The sequence below is a fragment of the Bison bison genome, unplaced genomic scaffold (genome assembly GCF_000754665.1).
Source record: "Bison bison bison isolate TAMUID 2011002044 unplaced genomic scaffold, Bison_UMD1.0 scf7180017864313, whole genome shotgun sequence".
In the NCBI taxonomy this organism is placed as follows: domain Eukaryota; kingdom Metazoa; phylum Chordata; class Mammalia; order Artiodactyla; family Bovidae; genus Bison; species Bison bison.
Genome location: NW_011494885.1, coordinates 3,033,580 through 3,059,004, shown reverse-complemented (window position 1 = coordinate 3,059,004; position 25,425 = coordinate 3,033,580). Strand labels below are relative to the sequence as shown.

General features: G+C 48.6%; 1 protein-coding gene across 4 annotated transcripts in view; it reads left to right on the top strand.

Moving 5' to 3' along the window:
- Positions 1 to 4,586: 4,586 nt before the first annotated feature.
- Positions 4,587 to 25,425, top strand: part of SLC1A5 (solute carrier family 1 (neutral amino acid transporter), member 5) — a 28,105-nt gene continuing 7,266 nt past the window's right edge. The window contains exons 1-3 of one of the 4 annotated variants that reach the window (XM_010852651.1): positions 4,632 to 4,708; positions 16,095 to 16,369; positions 22,132 to 23,128. In XM_010852651.1, the coding sequence (XP_010850953.1) occupies positions 22,566 to 23,128 (563 nt within the window). In that variant the 5' untranslated portion in view covers positions 4,632 to 4,708; positions 16,095 to 16,369; positions 22,132 to 22,565. Of the gene's footprint in view, positions 4,709 to 16,094; positions 16,370 to 21,393; positions 23,129 to 25,425 lie in introns of those variants that run through there. The other 3 variants (XM_010852652.1, XM_010852653.1, XM_010852650.1) reach the window with 3 other exon arrangements.

Here is a 25,425-nt window from a genome sequence, read left to right as displayed (position 1 = left end):
CCCTATGGTGGGCTGTCCCTGTAAACATCTTAGTGGGTCTACGCTTACTTCAGGACCATGAACCTCTAGGGGGCGCTCATGTTGTCCAGCAACTCTTAGATCCCTACGCCACTGGCTTTTCCAGTACCTTTAAGTACTTTTTAAAAAAATTGTTGTTAAAAATACATAAAATAAAATTTTACCATTTTATGCTGGACAGGGTGTGGAGAAAAGAGAATCCTCCTATACTGTTGGTATAAATGTAAACCGATGCAGCCACTATCAGAGAAGGCAAAGGCACCCCACTCCAGTGTTCTTGCCTGGAGAATCCCAGGGACGGGGGAGCCTGGTGGGCTGCCATCTATGGGGTCGCACAGAGTCGGACACGACTGAAGTGACTTAGCAGCAGCAGCCACTATGGAAAACAGTATGGAGGTTCTAAAAATAGGGTTACCATTTGATCCAGTATTCCCATTCCTGGGCATATATCTGGAGAAATGAAAACTCTAGTTTGAAAAGATACATGCACACCAGTGTTCATAGCAGCACTGTTTACAATAGCCAGGACATGTAAGCAGATGAATGGATAAATAAAATGTGATATATATAGAAATATATATGTGTGTATAGAATGGAATACTACTCAGCCATAAAAAAGAATGAATAATGCCATTTGCAGCAACATGGATGGATCTAGAGATTATCATACTAAGTGAAGTAAGTCAGAGAAAGACAGATATATCACTTCTACATGGAATCTAAAAAATAATACAAATGAACTTATTTTTGAAACAAATGGACTTACATAGAAAACTAAATTTTGGTTACCAAAGGAGAAAATTAGGAATTTGGGATTAACAGATACATACTACTTGATGTAAAATAGATAACAACAAGAATTTTTACTGAGTAGCACAGGGAAACTATGTTCAATATCTTTAATAACCTATAAAGGAAAAGAATCTGAAAAAAAAATCTGTATGTATATCTGAGTCACTTTGCTGTACACTTGAAACTAACACAATATTGTAAATTGATCACTTGTTGTTGTTCATTAAGTCGTGTCCGACTCTTTACAATCCAATGGACTGCAGTACACCAGGCTTCCCTATCCGTCACTATCTCCTGGAGTTTACTCAAATTCATGTGCATCGAGTCCATGATGCTATGTAACCATCTCACCCTCTGCTGCTCTCTTCACCTTTTGCCTTCAATCTTTCTCAGCATCAGGGTCTTTTCCGATGAGTTGGCTCTTTGCATCAGGTGCCCAAAGTATTGGAGCTTCAGCTTCAGCTTCAGCATCAGTCCTTCTAATGAATATTCAGGATTGATTTCCTTTAGGATTGACTGGTTTGATCTCCTTGCAGTCCAAGGGACTCTCAAGAGTCTTCTTCAGCATCAATTCTTCGGTGCTCAGCTTTCTTTATAGTCCAACTCTTATATCCGTACATGACTACTGGGAAAACCAGCTGAGCTGTTTTTAAATCCTAAAAGATGATGCTGTTAAAGCACTGCACTCAATATGTCAGCAAGTTTGGAAAACTCAGCAGTGGCCACAGACTGGAAAAGGTCAGTTTTCATTCCAATCCCAAAGAAGGGTAGTGCCAAATAATGTTTGAGCTCCTGAACAATTGCATTCATTTTGCATGCTAGTAAGGTTATGCAGAAAATCAATCATACTTCAGTTTTTTAAAAAATTACCATTTTAGCATGTACAATTTAGTATCATTAAGCATGTTCATAATGTAATGCTACCATCACCACTCTCCATTTCCACAGCTTTTTCATCATCCCCAAAAGACGCCCTGTGCCCATTAAGCAATAACTCCCCACTCCCTCCTCCTAGCTCCTGATAACCTTTCTTCTCCTGTCTCTGTGAATGTACCTATTCTAGGTACTTCATATAAGTGAACCAGTACAATATTTGTCCTTTTGTGTCTGGCTTATTCCATTTAGCAAAAGATTTTCGAGGTTCATCTGTGTTGTAACATGTGTCAGAATTTCACTTCATTTCCTTCCCATTGAGGTATTTTATCTGTATGTTTTGTTATAGCTCTAGAAAAAAGAATCTGAGGACTGTCCCTCCTGTGTGTTTTTGTCTCGCTTCCTCTTGGTCCCAGATGCCAGCTGCGGTGATCAGAACAATGAAACTAAACTAACGGGACAGGCTTGTGAGGTTCACAGCAAGTGACCCTGCTCTGTGATCATCAATGGTTTCAAATTTGCCAATGTAATCACGCTTCATCGTCACTATTAAAAGCTGGAAAATGACTTTGGAACATAGCCTAACAAGAACTTGGCATCTGCCTCTCATTTTGGCCTTGTTGATGCTCTCGAGAACTTTATCCTGGTCATTCATGCCAGCACAACGGTGGCACATAAAGATGGCAGCTTAATAATTCTCCATTGTGTAGACATACTGTGTTTTGTTCATCCCCTCATTTTTTGATGTCAGTTGGTTTGCTTCCTAGACTTTACAATTTTTTTAATTGACTAATCCGTTTTCTTTTTTGGCCGCACTGTGTCTTTGTCGCTGCGCTCAGGCTTTCTCCAGCGGCAGCGGGTAGGGGCTACCCTCTAGTTGCGGTGTATGGGCTTCTCATGGCGGTGGCCTCGATCGTGGAACACAAGCCCTAGGGACCACAGTCTTCAGCGGTTGCGGCTCCTGGGCTCCAGAGCACTGTCTCACTAGTTGTGGAACATGGGCTTCGTTGCTCCGAGGCGTGTCGGATCCTCCTGGAACCAGGGAGCAAATCCTTGTCTCTTGCATTGGCAGGCAGATTCTTTACCCCTGAGCCCCCAGGGAAGCACCCCCCAACAGGCCTTTCGAGTCTTCTGAATTCAGCACCCCAATCAGATCTTATCCATTTGAATTAATAAATGACAATATTTTAAAAATTAGCCCAGCACCTGGCATGAAATGAGTCAGCAACTGGAAGTTATGTGTTTATGACCATGGGGAAACAAATGGGCCCTTTGGCTGGCTCCACGTGCTCCTTCCTCCTCAACCCCCGCCCCCCCCACCTCATTCTCCATTCTGGAACACTCCTGCCTGGGAAACTGCATCGCCTCTGAGCCTCCCCGACGCTGGCCCAGCCCAAGGCCAGCTCTAGAGATGTTTGATCTGACCACTTCAGAGCCTTCATCTTGGGCCTGCAGCCCATCAGAGGTGGCTAGAACTGGGAATCCTCCCCACATGGGCCTTTGAGGATAAGATGAAAGAGGCTGGGGATCCTCCCCAGAGAATCCTTTGAGGATGGGATGAAAGAGGCTGGGCTGGGTCAGGAAGAGGCGTAAGCAGAAGGGAGGTCAGGAAGCAGAGAAGGCAGGCCTTCCTGGTGATGACCAGGGCATTTACTGAGCACCTGCTGTGTACTCAGGCTTGTGCTGGGTAGTGCTGGAGACACAGTTGTGACTGGCTCTACTTCACAGGGCAGAGAGGGATACAGGTCTGTGACCAGGGAACTACAACCTAGAGTGAACAGGATTAGGGTGAGGGAGCCTGATGCAGTCAAGGAGGGCTTCCAGGAGGAGGGGACACCCAGCTCCTTGCAGAGTCTCTGACATCCCTCATGAAAACCTACCTTTCTGGCTGCCTCTGATGACACTTTGCATCACTCCCTCAAATCTAGCCACACTGGCCTTCTTTCTGATTCCACAACTCTCCGAGCTCATTCTCATTCCTCTGAGCCATCGCACTTGCTGTTCCCTCCTCCTGATTCTCTCTTCCCAGTTCTTCACCAGGTGAACTCCTTCTCCTCATTCAGACTGCAGACGACTTACTCTTGTAGTTTTTAGTTCTTTTAAAGAATTCTCTTGTTTCTGGTTCCTACTGACTCCTTTGTTTCCTGCCCTTCCCAGCTAGGATGTGGCCTCTCCTTAACACTTGCTCCCTGACCCCTGGCAGGGTGCCTGACAAACCCTTGATGCCTGGTAAATCTCTGTGACATGAAGGAAGGAAGCTAAGACCTCCGAGCTAAACCAGGGTCCAGGGAAGAGGCAGGGGAAAGGAGTTCCAGGCGGAGGGAACAGAAGGGACAAAGGCACTGAGCCTTTGGAGAGGCAGTTGGTGTTTCAGAGGCGCTGAGGAGGTGGTGTGTGGCTGGAGGGAGGCTCCAGATGAGGGAAGCAGGGAAGCGGGAGGAAGAGGCGGGGAGAGGAGCAGGGAGCGGGACGAGAGAGGAGGAGGTCGGAGGATGAGTGGGAAGGCAGAGGGAGAGCAAGAGAGAGGAGTTTGTATCCGCTGACGCTGACCGGCTGGGGAAAGTGGACTCTTACGGGGATCTTTTTATGTAGAGGCGGAGCTGCCTTTTTTTGGGAGACCCGCCTGTCTGGCTTGCAAAAACCCCAGGCTTGAGGGACAGGGCTGGCCTCCCAGAGCCTTCTAAGGGCTTCGTGGAGAACATTCCACAGTCGGACCTTCTGGAACAGGCCATGAAGGCTTGGCAGCCGCATCCGGCCCCCGCTCCCGGGTCACTGCCCTGGCCTCCTCCTGGCTCAGGCTTGCTCTCCTGGGTATCCCAGCTCACACGGCAGCCTGTGGCAGTACTTTTAATAGAACACTTGAAAAAAAATATTAATAGGTAATTAAAGGCACATGGCACAGATTTCCAAAGGCACACAAGGGATACAGCGAAACCTTTCTCGTCTCCGTTCCCCCGGAGCGCTTCCTGCGAGGCTCTGGGGCCGGCAGTCCCTTGGATTTTCTCCCAGAGACTGTCTGTCGTATGTAAGTACAGCTAGGGGAATATTATTCAGGTTATTTACACCATTCTGCAGGTTATTCAAAAAAAATTTTTTTTATTCATTTTTAAAAAACTGACCTAGAGTTGATTTACAATGTTGTGTTAATTTCTGGAAACAAAGTGATTTAGAATATATGTGTGTGTGTATTTTCAGATCGTTTTTCATTTTAGGTTATTGTTGCTGTTATTGTTCGGTTGCCAAGTCGTGTCTGACTCTGCACAACCCCGTGGACTGCAGTACACCAGGCTTTCCTGTCCTTCACCATCTCCCAGAGTTTGCCCAGGTTATAGGTTATTACAAGAGATTGAACAGAGTTCCCTGTGCTATATACAATAGGTCCTAGTTTATCTAGTTTATATATGGTAGCTCGTACCTGTTAATCCCAAACTCCTAATTCATCCCTCCCCCCTTTCCCCTTTGGTAAGCATAAATTTGTTTGCTGTGTCTGATTCTGTTTTTTAAATAAGTTAATCTGTATTTTTTTTTTTTGGCCACAGTGAGGCTTGTGGGATCTTAGTTCCCCAAGCAGGGATCCGACCAAGACCTCAGCAGTGAAACTACTGAATCCTGCCCACTGGTGGTTAGTCTTGTTGTCCAGTTGCTAACTTGTGTCCACTGGACCACAGGGAATTCCCCATCTGTATGATTATTTTTAGATTCCACATATAAGTGATATATGATATTTTTCTTTCTCTGTCTGACTTCACTTCGTATGATACACTCTAGATCCATCCACGTTGCTGCAGATAGCATTACTTCATTCTTTTTTTTATGGCTGAGTAGTATTCTATTCTGTCTATGTACCACATCTTCTTTACCCATTCATCTGTTGATGGATACTCAGGTGGCTTCCATGTCTTGGCCATCGTAAATAGTCTATGCTTCATTTTTTTACCTAAGTGTATACTTATTTATTCAATAAATATTTATTGAGCACCCTATATGCCAGGCACTCTTCTAGGCACTGGAGTTAGATCAGAGAAGAAAACAGACAGAACCCCCTGCCTTCAAGGAGCTAATATTCTAGTGGGGGAGACAGTCAATGAATAAAATGACAAGAACTTTTTTTTTTGGCTTCAGGGTCATGGGGGGTCTTAGCACTCCATGTGTGATCTTAATTCCCAGACCAGGGATTGAAGCCACGCCCCCTTCATTGGAAGTGTGAAGTCTTAACCATTGGATCACACGGAAGCCCTGGCAGGTATTAATACATTTTAACATTACATAGTAGGTTGGATGGCACAGTCAGTGCTGTTGCTAGAACATAAGGCAAGCAAAGAAGGTGGAATGTTGAGGAGGCTGGAAGGTTTCTATTTTTTTAACAGGGTGGTCAGAAAAGGCCTCGATAAAGGTCGCATTTGAGTAAAGGCCTGGAGGAGGTGAGGAAGCGAGTCATGTGTGTTATGTGAGTGGGAGAAGGGTAACAGCAAGTGCAAAGGCCCTGAGGTAGGTGTGAGCCAGAAGTGTTCCAGATCCATCCTGGAAAGGAGAAGTAACGGGGAGGGCATGTGTATCTGTGGGGGATGCGATAGAGTCCTGCAGAGCCTTGTCTGTAAATCGACTTTGCTGTTTCATCTTGGAACTGTTCCGTGGTGTGTGGGTGCCAACTTGTAACAGTTTGTGAGGGCTGATTGCTAAACTTCCGGGAATTGTGCAAGCCTGTCATTAAGGATAGCTTTTACCAAAACTTAAATTATAAAAATTTACAACTCGGTAAGTTTGTACATTGCCTGGGAAATCCACTGGACAGAGGAGAAAGGCGGGCTACAGTCCATGGGGTGGCAAAGAGTCGAACATGACCTAACAACTAAACAACTCAAAAAATTCTGTTATGCACAACGATAAGTAGGCACAATTTATCGCTTCTTAACTGTTATCCTAAAGGAAATCAATCCTGAATATTCATTGGAAGGACTGATGCTGAAGCTGAAGCTCCAGTACTTTGGCCACCTGATGCAAAGAGCCAACTCATTAGAAAAGACCCTGATGCTGAGAAAGATTGAAGGCAGGAGGAGAAGGGGACAACAGAGGATGAGATGGTTGGATGGCATCACCGACTCAATGGACGTGAGTTTGAGCAAGCTCCAGGAGATGGTGAAGGACAGGGAAGCCTGGCGTGCTTCTGACTATGGGGTCACAAAGTATGAAAATCTCACATCATGGTGAGCTATTGAGGAGATCTTCCAAGTTCTGCCTTCAGTGAGGCCACGTTGGTAGCTTACAATCAGCTGTGATGGAAGTATTAACACTTCCGTATGTGCCTGTGTGCCAAGTCACTTCAGTCCTGTCTGACTCTGCAACCCAATGGACTGTAGCCCGCCAGGCTCTTCTGTCCGTGGGGATTCTCTGGGCAAGAAAAATGGAGTGGGTTGCCATGCCCTCCACCAGGGGATCTTCCCGACCCAAGGATCAAACCCACTTCTCTCATGTCTTCTGCCTTGGCAGACAGGTTCTTTACCACTAGTGCCACAGACACTGGCAAACGCTACATGTCAGGACTGTTTCTTCCCCCAGAGACCTGGCAGTTAAACATTTACCAGCCCACCAACCTAATGCATAGAGATGTGGCTCATTCTTTTGTAAAGCTGCATAGTACTCCAATGCACAGATGGGCCATGGCGTAGCTTGCTGCTACCTTCCTGATGGTTGTTTGACTAGCATCCAGTCTCTTAGGCACACAAACAGTGTTGATTTCCCGCCTGTGTGCCTGTAACGGTAGGATCAACTCCTTGAGGAACTGCTGTGTCAGAGGCCATGGGACCTTCTAATGTGAATGCCTCTTGCCTAATACATCTCCATGGAGGCTGTACCAATATCCACAGCCTCCAGCAAATGGGTCAGAGTTCAGAGGCTTCTTCTAAGGACGCAGATTTGATTGTGTCACTCTGCTGTTTAAATCCTTAAATGACTTCTGCTGCTCCCAGGACAAAGCCTTCAGGTTTTTACCAAGGTCTAGGCCCCTCATCATCAGGCCTTGTCCTTTTCTTTCTGCAAGTGGAGGGTGGCACGATGACCCCCCTGTGACCACTCGTAAATTCACATTGCAGTCACCTTGATCATCTGCTGTTTGTCCCCGGAAATGGGCCATGTTCCCACCTACTCTTGTTTGTTCATGCCTGTACCTTCCCTGGGAATTACTTCCCAGCATCTTAATCACCTGGCTAACTCCCACTCCATCGTTCTGTCCCTTTAGGAAAAAAAGTCATTTATTTTAGTTTTGGCCATGCTGCATCTTACTTCCCCAACCAGGGATTGAACTTATGCCCCCTGCAGTGGAAGCTCAAAGTCCTAACCACTGGACCGCCAGGGAAGTCCCAATTATGTCCCTTTTTGTTTCAAAAGGCTGAAAACCCCAAGGTAACTGTCTTCTGCAAAATCGGGAATTGATCAGCTCATCTGAGTAAAGGAATCACCAAGTCGGGTTTCAGGAGTTTCAATGATTCCATGAAGCCAGTCTTGGCCTGTCAGCTCTGTTCTCTTCAACATCGGGACTTTTTGGCACCCCTGCCTTCAGAAAGGTGGCTCAGCAGCTAGAGAATCCACTTGCAGTGAGGGAGATGCAGGAAATGTGGATTCGATCTCCGAGTCAGGAAGATCCCCTGGAAGAGGGTATGGCAGCCCACTCCAGTATTCTTGCCTGGAGAATCCCATGAACAGGAGCCTGGCGGGCTACAGTCCATGGGGTCGCAAAAGAGTTGGACACAACTGAACTGATTGAGCACTCACGCACGCACGCCTTTAGAAAACTCCCTCATGGTCAGAGGAGGCAAAGAATTAGAGGTGGGAAAGAAGGTTCTAGGCAGAGAAAACAGCCCAGAACTGGTGTTCGTAAAGCCAGATCCTGACTGGGTATGGTGGATAACCTGATAGGTTCATAACATCCTGCCGGGTGAACTCCAAGGAGAAGACAAATTCTTGCCCCCATGCTAAATTCTTCAACTGAAGGGACTTCCCTGGTGATCTAGGAGCTAAGACTTCACATTACCAGTGCAGGGGGCCTGGGTTCAATCCCTCATCAGGGAGCTAGATCTCGAATGCTGCAACTAAAGATCCCAGATGCGTGTGTGCTCAGTTGCTTCAGTCGTGTCCGACTCTTTACCACCCTATGAACTGGAGCCCGCCAAGCTCCTCTGTCCATGGGGATTCTCCAGGCAGGAATACTGGAGTGGGTTGCCAAGCCCTCCTCCAGGGGATCTTCCCGACCCAGGGATCGAACCCCAGTCTCTTACATCTCCTGCATTGTCAGGCAGGCTCTTCGCCACTAGCGCCACCTGGGAAGCCCCAACTGAGACCCAGCACAGCCAAATAAAGAAATAAATTATGTTTTGAGAAAAATAAATAAATTATTCAACGGAGAGGCAGGAAGAGCTGCTTGGGTTCCGGAGGTAGAAAACCTGGGTTCAAATCCTGGGGTGATGAAAAATATTCAGAACCAGGTTGGGGTGATGGTTACACACCACTGGGAGTGTGCTCACGGTCACTGAACCGGACACTTGAAAATGGTTGGCAGGGTCACTGCCACGTTATGTCTCCTTTACCACAGTAAAAAAGTAATGAGGCTGACGATGCAAAAAAAAAAAAAAAGAATAAAAACACAAAGAGGAAAAAAAGCCTGACTTACCACTTATCAACCATACGCCTTCTCTGCTGTTCAGTCGCTCAGTCGTGTCGGGCTCCTTTTGACTCCATAAACTGGAGCACACCATACTTCTCTGTACTCTTGTTCATTGGACTATAAAATGAAGACAATAATAGGCCCCCCCCACCACCACACCTGCTTATTTAGAGCCTCAGGTAGATTAACACATGTACAGTCTTTGGGGTAGTATCTGGAATCTAGTTAAATGTTCAACAAATATTAGTTTTGATGGTTAAATCAAAATATTGGGTGGATGGCCCTGTGAAATAGGCCAGATGCAAAAGGTTACTGCTTTAGCTTGTTCGGGCTGCTACTCTGACAAAAAGCACAGATGGGGTGGCTTATGAACAACATAGATGTATTTCTCAGGACTTCCTTGGCAGTCCAGTGGTTAAGACTCTGCTCTTTCAATGCAAGGGGCATGCGTTTGAATTCCCTTAGTTCCTGGCAAGGTCCAGGAACTAAGATCCCACAAGCTGAGTGGTGTGGCCAAGAAAATTTATTTTTTGAAAATGTATTTCTCACAGTTCTGGAGGCTGCAAGTCCTCAATTAGGGTAAATGGTTGGCTGAGGCTCTTCTAGGTTATAGACTTCTCACTGGATCCTCCTCACATGGGCAGAAGGGCTGAGGCATCTCTCTGGAGCCTCATTTTAAGGGCGATAATCCCAACCTTAGGGTACCACCCTCAGGACCTAATGATCTCCCAAAGGTCCTACCTCCTAACACCGTCATCTTGGGGGTTACATTTTTTTTCTTTACATGCATATATATCTATATTTTTAGCTTCTTTTCCTTTATGGGTTATTACATGATACTGAGTATAGTAGGCACTTGTTGGTTATCTGTTTTATGCATGTGTGTGTGTGTGTGTGTGTGCGCGTGTGCACGTGCGCGCACGTGCACACTGTGGTTTCCCTCATATACAGGTGGCGTCAGTGGTAATGAATCCATCTGCAATGCAGGAGACGCAGGTTTGATCCCTGGGTTGGGAAGATCCCCTGGAGGAAGGCATGGCAACCCACTCCAGTACTCTTGCCTGGAGAATCGCATGGACAGAGGAGCCTGGTGGGCTGCAGTCCATGGGGTTGCAGAGTTGAGCACAACTGATTGAGCATGCACGCATACATACGTTAATCACAAACTCCTAATTTATTCTTCCCCCCTTCCTCTTTGGTAACCATCAGTTTTGTTTTGTTTTTTCCTATGTCTGTGGGTCTATTTCTGTTTTGTATATAAGTTCATTTGCATTATTTAAGATTCCACAGGTAAGTGATATCATATGATCTTTGTCTTTATCTGACTTCACTTAGTACAATAATTTCTAGGTCCATCCGTGTTGCTGCAAATGGCATGATTTCATTCTTTTTTTTTTAATCCCTGAGTATTATTTCTTGTATAAATATACCGCATCTTCTTTATCCATTCCTCTGTTGATGGACATTTAGGTGGTTTCCATGTCTTGGCTATTGTGAATAGGGCTGCAAGGTAGATTTCAACATATGAAATTGGGCGGGGGGAGGGGATGCAAATACTCAGACTATCACAGTCACGTGTTGTAGGATTCCATTTGTCTGAAAACATCCAGAATACGCAAATCCTTAGAGACAGAAAGTAGACTAGCGGTTGCCAGGATCCGGTGGGAGGGGATGCAGGGTGACTGCTGGATGGGTGTGGGGTTTCCTTTGGGAAGGTGATGAGAATGACTCGAAATTACTTAGTGGCGATGGTTGTGCAATGTTATGAAGTTACTAAATGCCACTGTGTCATACACTTTAAAATGGTTGATTTTTATGTGAATTTTACCTCAAACATTTTTTTCCATTAGTACTTTGGAAAAAAAAAAATGGAATGTATCTTGATGTCCTTCTCAGACTGCGAAGCCTTGAGACTTCGTTGTCCTGGATGGACTGGGCGCTTCTCTCTTCCAGGGACTGATAAACCACCCCTACGCAGGGCCTTAGCTGGCTTGGCTTACAACTCATCCCCTGGGTCTTGCAATAACTAGCTGTGGGTCTTTGGAACTCAGCTTCCGTGTCTGTACCAAGAGGGACTTGGACCCATTGGTTTCTCTTTTTTTTTTGGCCATGCTGTGAGGCTTTCAAGGGCTTCCTAGGTGGCTCGGTGATAATGAGTCCCCCTGCCAAAGCAGGAGACACTGGTCTGATCCCTGGGTTGGGAAGATCCCCTGGAGAAGGAAATGGCAACTGATGCCAATATTTTGGCCTGGAAAATCTCATGGACTGAGGAGCCTGGCAGGCTACGGTCCACGGGGTTGCAAAGAGTCAGACACGACTGAGTGACTGAGCACGCACGCACGCACACATGTGAGGCTTGTAGGGTCTTAGTTCCCCAACCAGGGATTGAACCTGGGCTATGGCAGTGAAAACGCTGAATCCTAACCACTGGACCTTCAGGGAATTCCCCAGACCCGCTGGTTTCCAACGTGTCCTCAGATTTCACAGGCCCAGGCATTACTTGAGCCCAATACCGAAGCTGAAGCTCCAACCCTTTGGCCACCTGATGCGAAGAGTCAACTCACTGGAAAAGACCTCGATGCTGGGAAGGACTGAGGGCTGGAAGAAGAGGGGGTGACAGAGGATAAGATGGTTGGATGGCATCACCGACTCAATGGATGTGAGTTTGAGCAAACTCCGGGTGATGGTGAGAGACAGGGAAGCCTGGCGTGCTACACTTCGTGGGGTTGCAAAGAGTCAGACATGACTTAGCGACTGAACAACAACAACAACGAGGTGGTACCCCTTCACCCTACCCTTCACCGCTAAATGCAGACTCTCTCCCAGCTCTAGGATTTTGTTCAGGGCCGGGGAATCAGCATTCAGACACCCACCCCCGTATTGGACTGCAGACTCTAACTCCTCTCGAAATCAGGCCACCTGCTCCTCACTCCTCTCAGAAAGGGAGACCGGGGCTCCTGGGACTTTTCTCCCGGGATCCAGCTGGCTGCACACAGTGATGGGAGGGACCGGGCACTCCAGGTCTCTAGCCCCAGGCAGTCAGAGGTGGCCATTGTCTGCAGACTCACAATGTCCTGGTCCTTCGGGCTGGCCGCCTTCAGAGATGGAGCCCACACAGTCACAGGAACAAACTGTGTGGTTATCCGCCCTCAGAACTGGTTCCTGACAGGGCCTCATCCTTTACAGCCCCAGGGCAGCCTAGTGTCCCCTCAGCCTGCCACCGTCTGTGGCTTGGTTTGCCTCTGACCGGGGCTCTCTAAAGAGAAAAGCTAATAATCACAGTAATAAAAGCCTCCCCAACATACTGCCTCTTAATACATCATCCAGACCCATGCGAAGGGCTTTGGTCATGCCATTTGTTCGTTTCTTGTTTTTTTGGTTTTGTTTTTTGTTTGTGCTCTGCTGGATGTGGGATCTTCATTCCCTGGCCAGGGATTGAACTTGTACCCTCTCCAGGGGCAGCACAGTCTTAACCACTGGACTGCCAGGCAAGTGCCCTCTCACATTCTCTTACACCACTGGGGTGGAAACTCCATTCATCCTGTTTTAGACCAGAGGATCTGAGGCTCAGAGGTGGAATCCTTTGTCCAAGGTCAGCTAAGGAGTGGGCAGGCTCATCTCTCTGGCCCTGCCCCCTCTGCCTTTGATCATTTGATGTTGTTGGTCAGTCGCGACGTCGAGTCTGACTCTTTATGACCCCATGGACTGCAGCACTTCAGGCTTCCTTGTACTTCACTGTCCCCCGGAGTTTGCTCAGACTCGTGTCCACTGGGTCGATGATGCCATCCAACCATCTTGTCCTCTGCTGTCCCCTTCTCTTCCTGCCCTCAATCTTTCCCAGCATCAGGGTCTTTGTCAATGAGTCCATCATCATAGCCTATCTCCCTGGAAGCATCAAATATCTTTCTCTGCTGGTCACCTGAGCTCCTGGACACCTGTGGAGTCCCAGGGCAGGGCCTGGAGTGGTGGCAGGGTCGACTTCCTTGGAAAACAGCTCCCATGGCCTTGGCTGATCTGGGTGAAGGGCACTGTCCAACTCTCCCAGCTCTGGGCCTCGAGAAACCTGAGTTACATGTTGCACACAAGCTGCAGGGGCCGGACAGCCTACAGCTGGGGGAGGTGGGGCAGAGCAACCCAGACAAGCCCGCTTTTAAATAAATAACTAGAGAGGTAGGAAAGGAAGGTCTGGGCCAGTCTCCAGTACCCCCAGTTGCAGCTTCCCAGCCAGGCCAGAAAGCATGAAGTCCCCACGATTCTTGGCCCTGATAGACCCAAGGGTTCTGCTTCCTCGTTTCCTTCCTGTTTCTTAAAGACTCAACCCATACTCCCAAAGTCCCTACTGTGTGCCTGGCCCCACGCAGGGCGATGCCTGGGGGGATTCAGCAGTGGTTGAGAAGGTCCCCATCCCCAGTCCAAGGGAGGGCACAGACTCATCCCCAGAGAGTGACCAACCAGAGTGGGCAGGGCTGGATGGGGGAGTCCAAGGCGCTGGTGGGGACTAGAGGGACACCTGAGCCGGCCTCAGGGTCATGGAGACTCCAGGGATGCCTCAGGGGAAATCTGAAGATCTTAGTTACTTGAAGAGAAAAGCATGTGAGAAAAAGAGGTGAGGAAATAGGTCTAAAAATTTAAGGAGGGAGATCACGCGGGGCTCCTTCGGCCACCGGTTTTCAAGCTGTTTTGAATTAGAGACACCATAAAGTGTTTATTTTGCACGCAACACAGTATGTGTATGAACAAGTACGCACACACATGCATAAATTAAAATTTCACGAAACAGTAATGACTTGTACACTATGTTCTATTTGACCTTTTTTTCACTTTTTTTATCGAAGTATAATTCCTTTACAATGTTGTATTAGCTTCTGCTGTACAACGAAGTGAATCAGCTATATCAGCTATATGTACGCGTGTATCCCCTCCCTCTCGAACCTCCCTCCCACACCCCTCCTCTATTTGACATTTTGAAAAATTAACTGCTTGGAACCCACTACTTTATTTCATGCCCTATTAATAGGTTAACACTGGGGTTTGAAAATATAGATGTCCAGGCTGTGCTTAGAACACCTGGACTCCAATCAAAGGAGGAGAATTCTAGAATCAGCAGGCGTGATGTCTTAGGTCAGCTCAAGGATTCTCCCATCCTCCTATCCCTCTGGGAACGTGGTGTGATTGTACTTACCTCCCTTTGGAAGGTAGCCTTGAAGCCCAGGAATCTGCATTTTAACAGACAATAGGAGCTGTGAGACTTGGGAAATTTAAGAAACAGTGATGTAGTGATAAACTCCGAGAGGACAGGGCAGAATCTGCTTTGGCCATTTGCACAGACCCCAGAAGGTGCTTAGAAAACATGTGTTCAAGGAATGATTTTAACTTCAGTCTTTTTATTTCTGTCTACCTGATCTAAGGCTTCCCTGGTGACTCAGTGGTAAAGAATCTGCCTTCAGTGCAGGAGCCACAGGAGATGTGGGTCCAATCCCTGGGCCAGGAAGATCCTTGGAGGAGGGCATGGCAACCCACTCCAGTATTCTTGCCTGGAGAATCCCACGGACAGAGGGTCGCAAAGAGTCAGACGTGATTGATAGCACTTCTCTCCAGCTTCAGTTCTCAGTGATTTCCTGCTTCCACTCTGCCGGATGGAACTCTTCTTGGTTTCATAAATTTCCCATCTCCAGGTCTTCGCCCTTTCTGTCTCCTCTGCCTGTTTCCTTTTCCTCCTCTCTTCACTGTATGGCTCTGACATCCTTCCAAATGCACCTCATATGTCCCCTCTTGCAGGAAGCCTTCCCTGACTCCATTTCCCAAGCTGGGTTTCCCCTCTGAGCTCCTCCATTCCAGCCTTACTCACTCTGGGTCATCACTGTCTGTCTATCCCGCTGGATTCTGAACCCCAGGAGAACAGGAACTAGGCTCGTCTCAGCCACTGATGGGTCCCCAGTGCCACCCAGACAGGGCACCCAGTAGGTACTCAGAAAAGGTCCAGTGAGTGCATGAACGCAAATCTGAAGTAGGAGGAGAGGCCTGATCACAGGCTTGATGGAGAAGCCTGAAGCCCTGGAGTTTACTCAATCCCTCCTGAGGTCAGACACCTAGTCCTCTAGGGAGGATGAAGTTCAGAACTATGCCCATTCCACAGGCAACAAACTGAGACCAAAAAGGACCTTCTTGTTCTCATCCCAGCCTTCTCCTGGACCCTCTCACCTCCTTCTCAGAGTCTTTTTTTTTTTTTTCCTAATGATGAAATCTGAATCTGGGTAGGAGGTTTGGCTGAATAGCAAGAAAGCTGGCCGAGACCAGTTGTCTGTTTTTCTCTCCGAGCCTGAGGAGGACAAGGGGTGGGACATTCCTGGCCAATCCTGAACCAAATCCTCAAACCCTGCCCTCATGGCTGGGACCCACTCTGTACTTCCTGAAGGTTCTGGGATTCCAGGATCCCTTGAGTTCTGGAGCCTTCTCCCTTCCTCCCCTCCGTCTGGCAACCCTGTAGGTGACCAGTGACTAGACCAAGCCTGGCCCACGCTCATGTTGCCCAGCTGGCCTGGGTTGCTTCTCCATTGCCAGGGGCTCTAATTACCAGGAAGGCTGCCAGCAGCTTGCTGGTCCCCAGCCTGGCCACCTGGTGCTGGGTCCCACCTGGGACCTCTCAGGCTCTTTTGCTCTGTGGTCCCTGGGGCCTGAACATTCCTGGGCAGAAGCACCAGTCCGTGAGTCTGCGGGAACTCACAGAGAGCCTTTTTTTTACTTTCACCCTTAGGTATAATGTCGATATCAAAAAGTCTTCGGAGCTTAAAATACCATGAGGCTATGATTTGCCAGACACCAAGCCAAGCATTTTATACACATGAACTTGGTTCACCCTCCGTGACCTTGGAGGCAGATGCTACCCTTTAAGCCCATTTCACAGTCATGCAAACTAAGGCTGGAGGATTGAGTGACTTGCTGGAGGTCATTCAGCTACTAAGCCATGAGACACGAAGATGATGGTTTCGTGGTGCCGTGCTGGACTACAAAGCCACAGACTTCCTTCCTGTAAGTTTCCATTCTGAGCAGTTTCTGTGAATTCTTGCAGAGATAGTCAATGCAGAGGAAACATTTATATATATATTTTTAAATTTACTTTATTTTATATATTTTACTTATTTTTAATAAATTTTTATTTTAGTTATTTATTTTAACTTTATTTAATTACCTATCAATAATTACCTTAAATGTAAAGGGTTGAATGCCCCAACCAAAAGACAAAGAGTGGCTGAATGGATACAAAAACAAGACCCCTATATATGTTGTCTACATATTTTATTTTTATAAATATTTTAATTATTTTTACAGATTCTTAACCACTGGACCACCAAGGAAGTCCCTATATACATATTATTATATGTATACATATATTTTTTGTTATATAGATTGTTTTTTTCCCCCACAGATGGTAGGGTGCCCTGTCTTATATACTCGTCCTGCATCTTACCTTTATTTCCTTAGCAATATTTCTTGACCACCTGATTTGGTACTGAAAGCTGCCCTCCACCCAGATCCCCGTCTGTCTCACTCTATCTGGTGCCTCTCAGTGGGTCAGGAGGGCTTCCCAGGTGGCACTGTATAAAGAGTCTGCCTGCCAGAGCCAGAAACTCGGGCTCCACCCCTGGGTGGGGAAGATCCCCTGGAGGAGGGCATGGCAACCCACTCCAGCATTCTTGCCTGAAGAATCCCATGGACTGAGGAGCCTGGCAGGCTACAGTCCCTGCGGTCGCAAAGAGTTGGACACGACTTAGTGATTAAACAATAACAACAACAAAATGTTCCATTCAGTGGATACGGTTTGTTGAATGATTGAAGGAATGAATTACTGAATAGACAGATGCCTGGCTAAAGAGCTTGGACTTTGTCCTGAGAGAAGCCACTGGGGTGACTAGATTAGATCTGTGCTTTTGAACATTCTAGGCTCTTCTCATGTACTTGTCCCTTTATTCTTTCCCTGGATTTGGTCCAACCCCTCCCTATTCCAACTGGGATGCCTCCTCTTCCAGGCAGCCCTCCTTGACCCCTGGTCCAGGTCAAGCATCCCGTCTGGGCTCCTTCAACCCAGCTCTGCTCGCTCTGTGTTGTCACAATCGGAGGGTGTGTTTGTCACCTCCTCTGGACTGTGATTCTCCAGAGGATAGGGTTACGACTATCTTGGTCATTCTTGGATCCCTGGCACCACCTATCATAGGGCCCAAAGCTGTGATCAGAATAGATGATGGTCCCTGGAAGGAAATAGCTCTGCTTGGGATGGGGATCAACTGTAGGATAGCTGAGGTGTCAGATAAGGGTTGAGGACACCTGAGTTCAAATCTCCTGCCCAGGTAGGGGTGGGGCTACAACAAACCTCATTATCCTGTCTGCTTCCAAGTCACTAAAACGGGATTGATCTCAAAGATTAGTGAAGATCTGAAAATGTTTGATAGCATCCACACAAGGGCAGAAACCTCTCCTGCTGCCTTAGAGGTTTGGACCAGGTTTGATCCCTGCTCAGGGAACTAGATCTCACGTGGCACAACAAGAACCCAGGTGCCGCAACCAAAGATTCTGCATGTTGCAACTCAAAGATCTCGCTTGCCGTGATGAAAAGTTTCCACGGGTCACAGTGAAGATCAAAAATCCCACGTGCGGAAGCTAAGACCCAGGGCAGCCAAAGAAGTTAATTAAATAAGTATTTAAAAAAGAGAGATTTCTTCCCAGATTGTCCCAGTGGGCTCCTTCTTGTCATTCAGATTTCATGGCAAATGTCACCTCCTCAGAGTGGTCCATCCTGTACTGTTCTTGCTGTATCTGCTGGGCAATGAATGGTTTCTCTTTCTCCAGATCTTATTCCCACCTGAAAACCCAAGTTCATTTCCTCATCTCCCCTTGCTAGAACGCTAGTGAGGAGTTTTGTATGAGTTATTATTTTTAAATTTTACTTAGAAAGTTTTTATCAAAGAATGGTTGATTTACAATGTTGTGCTAGTTTCTGATCTCTAACAGTGATTCAGATATATATATGATTCATATATATATATGTATATGATTCAGATGCGTATATATATATATAGTTTTCTTTTCCATTATAGGTTATTGTAAGATTTTGAGGGAATTCCCTGGTGGTCCAATGGTTAGGACTCATGTTTCACTGCCAGGGCCTGGATTCAACCTCTGGTTGGGGAACTAAGATCTTGCAAGCCACATGGCATGGCTTCCCCCCCAAAAAATAATGAATATATTTCCTGGGCTTTATTTTTAATTTTTTCCTTACTGTGGAATCCCCAGCACCTTGAATGGCACTTGGCCCCTAGTAATGGCCCGAGGAGTATTTGTGGAATGAACAGAGTGCTGAGGAATTGTCCCCTCGTGTTTTGCGTCAGGGGTCTCTGTGTACACCATCAAATTCACACTCACAGTGACTCTAGGACAAATGCGGAAACTGATGCTTAGCTGATAAGTGGTGGAGCCAGGACTCAAACCAGTCTGTGTGGCTTTAGGGCCCACGTTCTGTGTCTAGCAGAGCGCCAAGCATGTGGGAGTTTAATGTGAGTGTCGAATGAATACAGCTTTAGACTCGGAGGGTAGGGTGATGGACGGGGTCCTTCTGAAGTAGGAGGCGTGGAATCTGGGAGAATTTAGGAGGGAGAGCATCCAAGAGAACCAGGAAGGAGGTCTATATGGCCACTTGTGCCTGGGTGGTGGGCTGTTCAGGTTCTGGGCAAATTCTCTGCTCGGTTTGGCCCCTTCAGTTCCTGCCAGATGTCATCATAAGCTCTCAAAGCTCCTGTCCAGGCAGGTGGAGGGCTAGGGCTGGCTGAGACCAAGTGACCAGGAGGAATAATTTACCACCAGGGGCAAACACCATCTGGAGCTGGTTGGGGACTCCCAAACCATGTTCTTCAATAATAATGACAATAACAACAATAGGGTCTTCCTTGGTGGTCCAGTGGCTAAGATTCTGCATTCTCAACGCAAGGGGCCCAGGTTCAAATCCTGGTCAGGGAACTGGGATCCCATACGCCACAAGGAAGATCAAAGATCCCGTATGCCATAACTAAGACCTGGTGCAGCCAAATAAATAACATAAATGCCAAAATATTTTAATAACATAATAATACTTATTTATTTATTGCTTCTGGGAAGAAAAGCTATGACAAATGTAGACAGTGTATTGAGAAGCAGAGACATTACTTTGCCAACAAAGTGATGGCAAACAGTCAAAGCTATGATTTTTCCAGTAGTCATGTACAGATGTGAGAGTTGGACCATAAAGAAGGCTGAGTGCCAAAGAATTGATGCTTTCAAACTGTGGTGCTGGAGAAGACTCCTGAAAGTCCCTTGGACAACAAGGAGATCAAAGTGGTCAATCCTAAAGGAAATCAACCCTGAATATTCACTGGAAGGACTGATACTGAAGCTGAAGCTCCAATACTCTGGCCGTCTAATGCAAAGAGCTGACTCATTGGAAAAGACCCTGATGCTGGGAAAGATTGAGGACAGGAGAAGGGAGTGATGGCATCACCGACTCAATGGACATGAGTTTGAGCAAACTCCAGGAGATAGTGAAGGGTAGGGAAGCCTGGCATGCTGTAGCCCATGGGGTTGCAAAGAGTTGGACATGAGTGAGTGGCTGAACAGCAACAACAAATATTTTAGAGAGATAGTGACAACAATAAGAGTAGTTATAGTTAACTTTATAGGGGTTAACCTGTACCCCATCTAAATACTTTGAATGTAGGGTCTCATTTGATCTTCAGTACCCAAGGAGGTCTGAGCTACTATTATTCTCCCCATTTTACAGACTTATAAGTGAAAACAGGCTTATAGAGGTGGTGACTTGCCTAAGGCCCCACAGTTGCTTCAGAAGGAAGCCTCTGAGATGATCACTATCAATAGTCTTTACAAGTGTGAACACCTGATACGTTATCAGAGAACAGTCCAGGTGGGAAAGAAGTAGGATTTCAACATGGCCAGGAGAAGGAGGAGATCACAACTGATTCCCTTTAAGGGTAGGGTCTTGAGAGGCAGGCTTGCAGCTCCCAGCTCCCTTCAGGTGTGGCTTCAAGATGAGTGACTTCCTCTGGCCATAAGGCCCAGTTTTGCCCATCTGGAGAATGGGTATATTAGTGGACCCAACTTCACCAAGCAATTTTGGAGATTCCAGTGAAATCAGGCATATGCATTCGTTAAAAACCAGCAGGCGTTACTAATGGTTTGTGCATTTTGTGAAAAAGGACTGTGTACAGGGAATTCACTGGTGGTCTAGTGGTTAGGATTCAGCACTTTCATTGCCCAAAATGTGGGTTCAAGCCCTAGTCAGGGAACTAAGATCCCACAAGCCAGTCAGCATGGCCCCAAAATTAAAAATAAATAAATAAATAAAGAGGACTGCATACAAATATTGAACTGTGATTAATAAATGCATCCTTAATTGTTTAGAAAGGGCGCTGATATTTGCAACTTACTTTGACATGTAGCCAAAGAAGGTGAATGGGTAGATGGCTAGAGAAAGATAAATGTATAGAAATTGTATATAGAAGTATGGTGAAATAACTCTAGACTCTAGGTCTAGGCTATATGGATGTTCACTGTAAAATCCTCTAAACTTTTTGTATCTTGAAAATTTTCATAATAAAAAGAGAAAAATATTTGGTGAAAGCAAAAGCCTTAGATTAAACTGAATTACCGTTTAAAATAGATAATTGCAAATTACCTACCTAGGGGGAAGTGGATTACAATCTTCAGTTCAGTTCAGTCGCTCAGTCGTGTCCGACTCTTTGCGACCCCATGAATCGCAGCACGCCAGGCCTCCCTGTCCATCACCAACTTCCGGAGTTCACTCAAACTCCCGTCCATCGAGTCAGTGATGCCATCCAGCCATCTCATCCTCTGTCGTCCCCTTCTCCTCCTGCCTCCAATCCCTCCCAGCATCAGGGTCTTTTCCAATGAGTCAACTCTTCGCATGAGGTGGCCAAAATATTGGAGTTTCAGCCTCAGCATCAGTCCTTCCAATGAACACCCAGGACTGGTCTCCTTTAGTATGGACTGGTTCGATCTCCTTGCAGTCCAAGGGACTCGCAAGAGTCTTCTCCAGCACCACAGATTCAAACGCATCGATTCTGCCATTAATCGACACGTGTGGGGCTCTGAACTGAGAACCTTTATTCTGAAAATTATTAACATCATTCACGTGAGGGATCTGTATTTTACTTTGACATCGAGGAACAAAAAACCGGAATTTAGGGTGGAAGGAGCTAAACAGATTTACACGATAAGCCCCCCGCGGATCACCTGGCACTTTCTAGATGATTTGGCTCCACGGACTTTTGTGATTTAAAGCCCCCAATCCTAGCCTTTGGCGGGAAAAACAAACCTCCTCCCAACGCCCCGCCCCTGCGGACCCTCCACGCCCCATCCGGACCCCGCCCCTGAAAACAAACTCTGTTATTTAGCCTTCTCTCGGGATGCCTTGGCCCCACCCCGGTCCTAAGTCCCGCCCTATAAGCGCGAGAGCCAATCGGCAGCGGCGCGCTGGTCCCCCGCTCTCTCCCGCCTTGCCCGAGGATTCTAGATCCCGCCAGCTTCCGCTAAAGCCACTCAGAGCCACGCGGCGCGCTCGGGAGGTTTGGTGTAGGCTAGCAGCTGTTTACTCCTGGGGTCTCGGGCCGCCGCCTTCGGCACCCCGGGGCTTGAATCTCCCCTCTTGGACCCAAGAACCTAGCCCCCTCTCTTCCCGGAGCTCCGTCTTCTGGCCCCCAGACTCAGACTCCCCAGCCCTCTGTTTCCAGGACCCCGCCAACCGCCAGGTTCCCGCCTCCCGGATCCAGGCGTCCCGGATCTGAGCCACCAGGACCTAGTCTCTTGAAGACCTCCGCCGCCCGGACGTCTTCAACACTTCCGGAGCCGAGGACCCCAGGGTCCCATTTCGAGAACCTCCCGTATTCCTAACCCCTACGGTCAAGAACGCCAGCGCTCCCACCTCCCAGCTTTCAGCGCCGGACACAGAGAACAGAGGAACCCTAGCGCCCAGCCAAGGGACTCTCAAACATTTCAGCTTCTAAGAGCCAAGGAACTTGAGCGCTGTGAACTCACAACTGCAAAGAATTCTTGAAAGTTCTAGCCTCCGGACTCTGTTAAAGTTTTAAGGAACGTCAGCGTCCTGAGAAGGAACCCCAAGCGCTCCCAACTTGCAGGCGCTAAAGGACCCCCAGCGGCGTTCATCATGGTGGCCGATCCGCCTAAGGGAGACCCCAAAGGGTACGCGGCGGCGGAACCCACCGCCAACGGTGTCTCGATGTTGGTCCCCATAGAGGACGTAGGCTCGTTAAAAGGCGGCCGTTGCGGTTCCGGGGATCAGGTGCGTCGCTGCCTTCGCGCCAACTTGCTGGTGCTGCTGACGGTAGTGGCCGTGGTGGCCGGCGTGGCGCTGGGGCTGGGGGTCTCGGGAGCCGGCGGCGCGCTCGCCCTGGGCCCCGCGCGCCTGGAAGCCTTCTCCTTTCCGGGAGAGCTGCTGCTGCGCCTGTTAAAGATGATCATCTTGCCGCTGGTGGTGTGCAGCTTGATCGGCGGCGCCGCCAGCCTGGATCCGAGCGCGCTCGGGCGCCTGGGCGCCTGGGCGCTGCTCTTTTTCCTTGTCACCACACTGCTAGCGTCGGCGCTCGGCGTGGGCTTGGCGCTCGCGCTGCAGCCGGGCGCCGCCTTCGCCGCCATCAACACCTCGGTCGGGGCCCCGGTGGAAGAGGCCCCCAGCAAGGAGGTGCTCGATTCGTTCCTGGATCTTGTGAGGTCAGAGCCCGCCCTACCTGGTGGAGGGGTGGGGGATAGGGGTGCTTCAGCCTGGTGGGAAGGGGAGTCGCCACGTGGACGGAAGAGGGGTTTGGGGTCCTGGGGTGGGAGGCCCGGGACATCCCCAGGGCCTCAGGAAAAATGGGGTGGGATAGTTGGGGGGGCTCTGGGGAGGGTCAGGATAGGGAGGGTGAAGACGCAGTCCTGGAGGTTTCTAAATGTGAGAGCTTGGGTACATAAAGGGGACCCCACAGGAGAGTGATAGGCATGAAAGTTTTAGGAGTGATTCTTGGCAGCCGGGGTGGTGGGGAGGGTGTGTTGGGGGGGTGCCTAGGGGGACCTCTGCTGTGAAGGGGGAGGATGCTGAGGGGATATTGGAAGGGAATCTTTGAGTGTTGGAGGGCCCCAGGATGAGATTTCTGGATAAAGATTTAAGTCGCCTGTCCGGATAAAAGTTTGGGAGCCCTGCATCAGGGGGCCCTGAAGGACTTGAGGAGATTGGAGAGGACCCCCCCCAACCAGGCCCTCTACCCACGTGGTTCCCCCACCACGTGTCACCCAGACAAAGCCAGGTCCTTTTCTGAGCCTCTCTTCCACGCCTAGTTCATCTGTGCTGGACCGTGCATGCTGCCACCTGTGCAGCCTTACCATCCCATTTCCTGTTCTGTCTAGTCCCCAGCCGCCCTCCGCTGGCACTAGGCTGCCCAGAGAGGGGGCAGATTCTTTTCCTTTGGGCTTTTGCTCCCTGCGCCTCAAGAATGTCTCTTCTCCCTTTTAAGGAGGGCGGACGGGCTGGGTCCACATGGCCTTGCCTCTGAGGGCTGCTGATTCAGTGTCTCCAGGTTGGTTGGGGACTTCCTGGAAGTGGCAGAAGGAAATGACGAGTCACAGAACAGGGTTCCCCCCTGGCCTCTTGACATCAACACAGGCTGATACTGGGGGAAGGCTGGGTGTCCAGAAGTTAACGTGGGTGGGCACCTCCTGGGTCAGGCAGATAGCAGCGTCCCGACCCAGCCCTGGCTGGCCTGACTGAGTACAGGCTGACCTGCTGACAGGCAAGCCACCTGAAGGCTGTTTTTATGTGTATAAGCTTTGGTGTTGTGCCAGATCCAGGCACACTTGGCCAGTCACTCGACAACTGACCTGGAACATCTCAGAACCATCCAGCTTTATAAGCAGCTGACACACAGCTGGACACAGGCACGCAGATACACGGCTGTGCCATCTCACCAACACATGGGCTTATATCGTCACACACACTGGGCACTGCCACCTTTTTAGCACAAACAGCCACTCACTGATGCTGCCGATCACACCAACATGTGAAACCTGCCTAAACACAGCTCGAGAGCACATAGACACTCACATACACCTTCAGGGTCGCACATCTCTAAACACTAACCCGCGCCCCCCCACCCCCACCCCTAGCTGCATACCCGTTGCTTTGGTGAAAGGGAGGATCTGAGGTTGCCGAGTAGTTAGGACTGTGAAACCAGCCAGCAGGGCTCAAATCTCAGCTCTGCTGCTCCTGCAAGTTTCTTCACCTGTCAGTGCTTCAGTTTACTTTCCTGTCAAATGGGGATAATAGGGCCCCGCCCCAAGGGCTGTTGGGAGTCTGAAATGAGTTGATTTATATACAGCACTTAGTCCAACGCCCATAGTTGCCTTGGCTGTTATTTTTGTCTTAACCTGAGAGGCAGGGGGCTGCTGTCTGACTCCTTCACACGCTCTGTGGGGTTTCATGCATGCTGCTGTATCCTTAATCACACCCAGACACCCTTACACAAGAGTGGCCGCATAAACAAAGATGCCTTCACGACAGCACAGGCAGTCCTTGTCACTTTGTCACCAACACACCCAGGTCTTCCCCACACCCTGCAAGCCACCAGGCAGCCCCCAGGGCCACCCCTTCCTCAGGCCTGAAGGAGGAAGTGGCTGATGCAAGATGTCTCGGGTATTGAGGCTGCTACAGGGCTGGAGCCCAGGCCCTGTAGCCCTGCCCCAGCGGGCATGGGAAGGGCATGGGAAGCTGGCATTCCTCAGTCTCAGTCAACACTCCCTTGGGGCTACAATACTAGTCTCCTGGGGCCCCAGGAGTCCAGCTCAGACTCCCCACACCCTGGAAAAATGTGCAGGGCCAGGTCCATCTCTACCTGGCTGAACCTGGCTGAGGCATGGTTGGGGACCACGTCTGGGTACAAATGGGGCCTCTAAGGTTCCCTTCACCCCAAGAAGCCAACCCAGTAACCCTGATACCCCCTGATCTCCTGCCTTATCTAATACTCCCTACCCCCCCC